Source organism: Anarrhichthys ocellatus, unplaced genomic scaffold (genome assembly GCF_004355925.1).
Source record: "Anarrhichthys ocellatus isolate YVR2014 unplaced genomic scaffold, GSC_Weel_1.0 scaffold3852, whole genome shotgun sequence".
Taxonomy (NCBI): domain Eukaryota; kingdom Metazoa; phylum Chordata; class Actinopteri; order Perciformes; family Anarhichadidae; genus Anarrhichthys; species Anarrhichthys ocellatus.
In genome coordinates this window covers 1-5126 of record NW_022283826.1, presented here as the reverse complement: position 1 = coordinate 5126, position 5126 = coordinate 1, and the positions used below count along the sequence as shown (strand labels likewise).

General features: G+C 47.3%; 1 protein-coding gene across 1 annotated transcript; it reads left to right on the top strand.

Annotated features, from left to right (window-relative positions):
* The first annotated feature begins 46 nt into the window (after nt 1-46).
* Nucleotides 47-5114, top strand: LOC116379186 (stabilin-2-like). The gene is made up of 17 exons (XM_031841128.1): nt 47-285; nt 881-970; nt 1064-1210; nt 1482-1541; nt 1625-1748; nt 1892-2041; nt 2117-2221; nt 2295-2402; nt 2639-2832; nt 2909-3050; nt 3188-3321; nt 3592-3754; nt 3876-3982; nt 4170-4289; nt 4372-4518; nt 4716-4826; nt 4926-5114. The coding sequence occupies exons 1-17, from the start codon at nt 79-81 to the stop codon at nt 5109-5111; spliced, it is 2295 nt and encodes a 764-aa protein (XP_031696988.1). The 5' UTR covers nt 47-78; the 3' UTR covers nt 5112-5114.
* The last annotated feature ends 12 nt before the right edge of the window (nt 5115-5126 follow it).

Genomic DNA, 5126 nt, shown 5'->3' with positions numbered 1-5126 from the left:
GGTAGATGTGTCTTGTTCTTGGTCGTGATTGGTAGATGTGTCTTGTTAAACAGTGACATATGTTTATATTCTTGATTGATGATCTTGTATGTTGTATGTTTGTGTCAGGACACAGGTGTGATGGACCTGTTGAATGATGGGATTCACCAGCCGGTGACGGTCTTCCTGCCCTCAGATGGCGTCATGGCGTCGCTGCCACAGGAGCAGAGGGACTTCCTGTTTCACCGAGACAACCGACCGCAGCTGGTGGAGTACCTGAAGTACCACATCCTGGAGACCCAGAAGGTGATGAGTCTCCACAGGAAGATGGTTCCAGAAAAGACTTGTTGGTTCTTTAACCACAAGTCTGGAATAACTAAGAGTCAGTTCAGTTCTTGAGTTATTTAGCAGACTTGACAGTCCCTGTTCATGAATATGTCTTGTCTTGAAGAGAATTATTTCATAAATAATTATAAAATCATTTTATCAGCTAGACAGACATTAGTGAAGGCAGCAAACTAAAACCAGTGTGATGTTTGTGAAGGTAAAGCTGTGTATCATCGGCATAATGAAATCACACATATTACATTCATTCATTTGGCCAATGAGTTTGTCCAACGCGACGTACAAAGGAGTTACTAAACAACTGTACAAACTCTTTCACAATAAAGGTTTGTGATCTCAAGACAAGACAGTACAAAATCAAAGTCACTCGTTCGTTGGCTTACCAGGACACATGGAGGTAAAATGTGATCTGACCTGAGGTTTGTGCCACCAGGAGGAACTCTTTACTCTTTACAACCTTTTCCTCTTCAGAGTCACAGGTTTTCCTCTCAGGACTCTTCTTCTGAACTGATTCTCTGTTTTTAGTTTATTTTTCTTACTTCCTGTCTCCACTCAGGTTTATGCTGAGGTTTTGATCCATCTGGACTCGGTTCGGACTCTGCAGGGTTCGCCGCTCTCGTTCACCTGTGGAGGGACGGACCACATCGTAAGAACAACAGAAACAGATAAAAAGTGAAGAAGAAGAAGAAGAGTTGATATTGTGGTCACTGGTTAATCCGGTTGTTTCTCCGTTGAACAGGGAGAAATCTTTGTAAACGATGGAAAGTGTCGGATCGTTCAGAGACACCTCGTCTTTAGCGGTGGGATCGCCTACGGGATCGACTGCCTGCTGACTCCGCCCAGCCTCGGAGGACGCTGTGATGAACAGACGGCCTTCGACCTTCAGGTGAATCCTCACTTTACTCACCACAAATCTCTTATTTGCTTCTTCTGACGATGAATTTCTTTATCTCTATTTGGATTTGAACGTGTTTTTGAAGGTGACAATCCTGCAAAAGGCTGAGAATTATGCTGTGATTTCCTTGATTGGAATATTTTTGGGATATGCTCTTTGTTAAATGTTCTTGCAGAGCGTTTCTTCTCCATCCACACAAAATGAAATGTGTTTGTTCACAGTCTCTCTAACTGTGATCTGTTGGTTTCCTCTTCTGTGGTAGATGAGCTGTGGACTTTGCACCTCCTCATCGTCTCGCTGTTCCAGAGGGTCCAAACTGAAGGTCTGCATCGTCATCATCATGTTAATGAATGTGTCCCAATGTGTGTGTGCGTCTGATTCCTGTCTTTGTTTTTTCTTCTTCAGGAGGTTCAGAAGTGCGACCTTCCAACCATGTTCGTCACCAAGAACTCCGGCTGTCGCAGCATCTGCACCGTCAACTTCTGGCAGCCAAAGTGTTGTCATGGTTACCACGGACGAGACTGTCTCGGTGAGACGACGCCGCTGGTTACGTAATGAAAAAACAAGTTGTAGAGATGAAGTCAGAATAAATCATTTAAATGTGTGCGATGTCACGGTGATGTCATGAATGGCTAATGAGCCCACCGGTGGACTCGTGATTGATCTGTCCAGTCTGTCCCGGTGGAGGCGGCTCTCCCTGCGGTAACCGCGGTCAATGTGATGACGGTCACCTTGGTAACGGCACCTGTACCTGTGACCCAGGATTCAGGGGCGTGGCCTGTGAGCTGTGCAGTGACGGTTTCTACGGAGACGCCTGTACAGGTGAGCAGTGGGTCAGACAAGCTTCCTGTTTGGTGTCTACAGGTGCGTAACGGTTTATTTCCTTCTGGTTCTCAGCCTGTACCTGTTCAGAACACGGGTCATGTGACGACGGGCCCAGAGGTACCGGATCATGTTTCTGTGAGTCCGGCTGGACCGGAGAGTGCTGCGAGACCCTCCAAGGTGAGTCCTGGACTACCTGTCGGTGTCCTCAGAGTGAGACCGTACGCTCACACACATCTGTGTTTTCCTCCAGCTGAAGTCTCCGAGTGTTCTCCGCCTTGTTCGGAAAAAGCCGTCTGTCAACAGAACAACACCTGTGTGTGTCGGCCATTTTATGAAGGAGATGGACTCACCTGTACAGGTAAACACACCACCAGCTCAATACAAGGTGGAAGGACAGAGAGACTCACTAATGTTGACGGACCTGAACAATGTCAACGTTTATCCACCTTGAGTTTCAGATCGGCTTTAAAATGTAACGGGTTCTTGTCTCTACCTGTCTCTCTGTCTCTTTGTCCCCCTGTCTGTCTGACTGTCTTTCTCTGTCTCACTGTCTCCCTGCCCTCCTGTCTTTCTGCCCCTCCTGTCTGTCTGCAGCGATGGACATGTGTCAGACGTGGAACGGTGGTTGTGCTCGAGGAGCCCGGTGTTCTCAGAAGGGAGAACAGGTGAGCTGCACCTGTCCTAAAGGTCACTCTGGAGACGGGTTCACCTGCCAGCCCTTCGACCCGTGTGTCTCGGGGGACAACGGCGGCTGCCACGAACACGCCACCTGCACCATGACGGCTCCGGTGAGGACAACATTGAGGACGGCACCATGTCCTTCACATGGCATCAGACTAACCTGTGATTGGTTTGTGTGAACAGGGGAAGAAGAAGTGCACCTGTAAGGACGACTTCATCGGAGACGGACTCACCTGTCACGTCAAAGAGCTGCCGATCAGCCGCTGTCTCCAAGACAACGGGCGATGTCACCGAGATGCCAAATGCACCGACCTCCACTTTGAAGGTAGGAAACCGTCACCTGTCTCAGGAAAACGAGTGTCTCTGCTGACAAACAGGACGTGCTCCCTCCAAAATAAGAGTCACACAAAATGCTCTTATTAATGGTTTGTAATGAAAATGTGTGTGTGTGTGTGTGTCTAGACGCGAGGCTCGGTGTGTTCCACCTCCGTTCAGGTGAAGGTCAGTACAAACTGAACTTCACTGCAGCTCAACAGACCTGCGCTGCAGAGGGAGGGAAATTGGCGACTTACAACCAGCTGTCCTACGCTCAGCAGGTCATTGAACACAACACACACACTCTGTCTCTAACTTGTCTCACATATTAACTGTATTGTGTGCATCAATGCCTGATATCTCTTCTTGCTCTTAACCATAGAGCTCCATCAGAACACATCAATGTGTTGTTGGTTTGAGTTTAAACATGAGATTTGATGAAAAATGCAGATCACCGGACGGATCCTTTAGATAGTTTATATTCTATTCTTGATGTCTGCTGGTCCTGTATGTCTCTGAGTTAAAGCTGCTGTCTGCTGGTCCTGTTGTAGGGTGGGTTGAATATGTGTGCTGCCGGCTGGTTAGACCAGGCCCGGGTGGCGTACCCCACCACATATTCCAACCCCCAATGTGGTTTTGGACACATTGGCATTGTGGACTACGGCACACGCAAAAAGAGTGAGAGCTGGGACGCCTTCTGCTACCGGATGAAGGGTGAGAGAGGAGTTTGAAATGACATCGTAACCAGAATTGTTTTTGCTGGATCAGACGTGTGATTCTAATGTATTGATCATCAATAATTAGCATATTTCAGTAATTCTGTGTTTTGTTTCAGAGGTGAAGTGTGAGTGTAAGCCCGGCTACGTAGGAGACGGAGTCAGCTGTACAGGAAACCTGCTGCAGGTCCTCAAATCCACACCGACCTTCTCCAACTTCCTCACAGTGAGTCTGATGTTTGTTTTCTGCTGAGTCACAATTTATCACATGTTGTTGTTTATAGCCGAGTCACATAAATTAAAGCAAATGTTTTATGATGTACTACAAGACATTTAAACCTTTGTCATCACATGTTGTTGCCATTGAACCTTCACCGTATTAATCTTCTTTTACTCTTTATTTTCTTCTGCAGCAAATCCTGAACTACTCTCAGGCGTCTGTGTTGGGAAAGCAGTTTGTGAAGCGTCTCAGTAACCTGACGGTCCAGTCAACTCTGTTTGTGCCGGACAACAACGGCCTGCCTGACAACCAGGTGAGTCACACGGGAAAGGTCTTTCAACAGGTACTTCTACTTGTGAATGTGTCCTCACCTGTCCGTCCATGTGTCCCTGCAGACTCTGTCTCAGCGGGATGTTGAGTTCCACCTGTCGGAGGGTCGGGCTCTTCCTCTCAGCCAGCTGAAGAACGGCAGCCGGATCAGAACTCGTGTCGGCAGTCTGACCGTCTTCGGTGTCGCTGACCTCCTCAGCCTGTCGGCTCTGGTCAGATTTATTATTAAACACAGAACTATCGTTTAAATCAGGAATTAGAGATATCTGATGAAAACAATCCACTTTCAGACAGAAAATGCTCATTTAAGGCAGTGCAAACAAACAGTTGCTGCTAATGGTTCTGGACATGTAGATTCACATGAGAATTTAGTTTTCATTCATTTTAAATCTTTTTTTAATCTCCTCAGTCGTCCCGTTTCATCAACGACCGCTTTGTCACCGACTCGGACATCCTGGCTTCAAACGGCATCATTCACGTTCTCCAGGGGCCGCTGAAAGCCCCGCCTCCTCGCCAAGAGGCAAGTCATAACAACACATTATTTACTCATTTCTACAATAATTAAAATGAAGTTTTCCCCATATTTGACTTCAGACCTCATCTGTGATTGGTTCTGCAGATGCACGTGGCACATAAGGCCGGGATGGGAGTCGGAGTGGTGCTGCTAATTGTTCTGATGGCGGGAGTTGTCTTCGTCGGATACCACTTCTACACCCACAACACGAAGCCCTTCCAGTTCCACTACTTCAAGGTCAGAGTATCTGTAGTGTCCTTCAGTGTAACACGTGTATTGGCATCAGTGTAACACGTGTATTGGCAT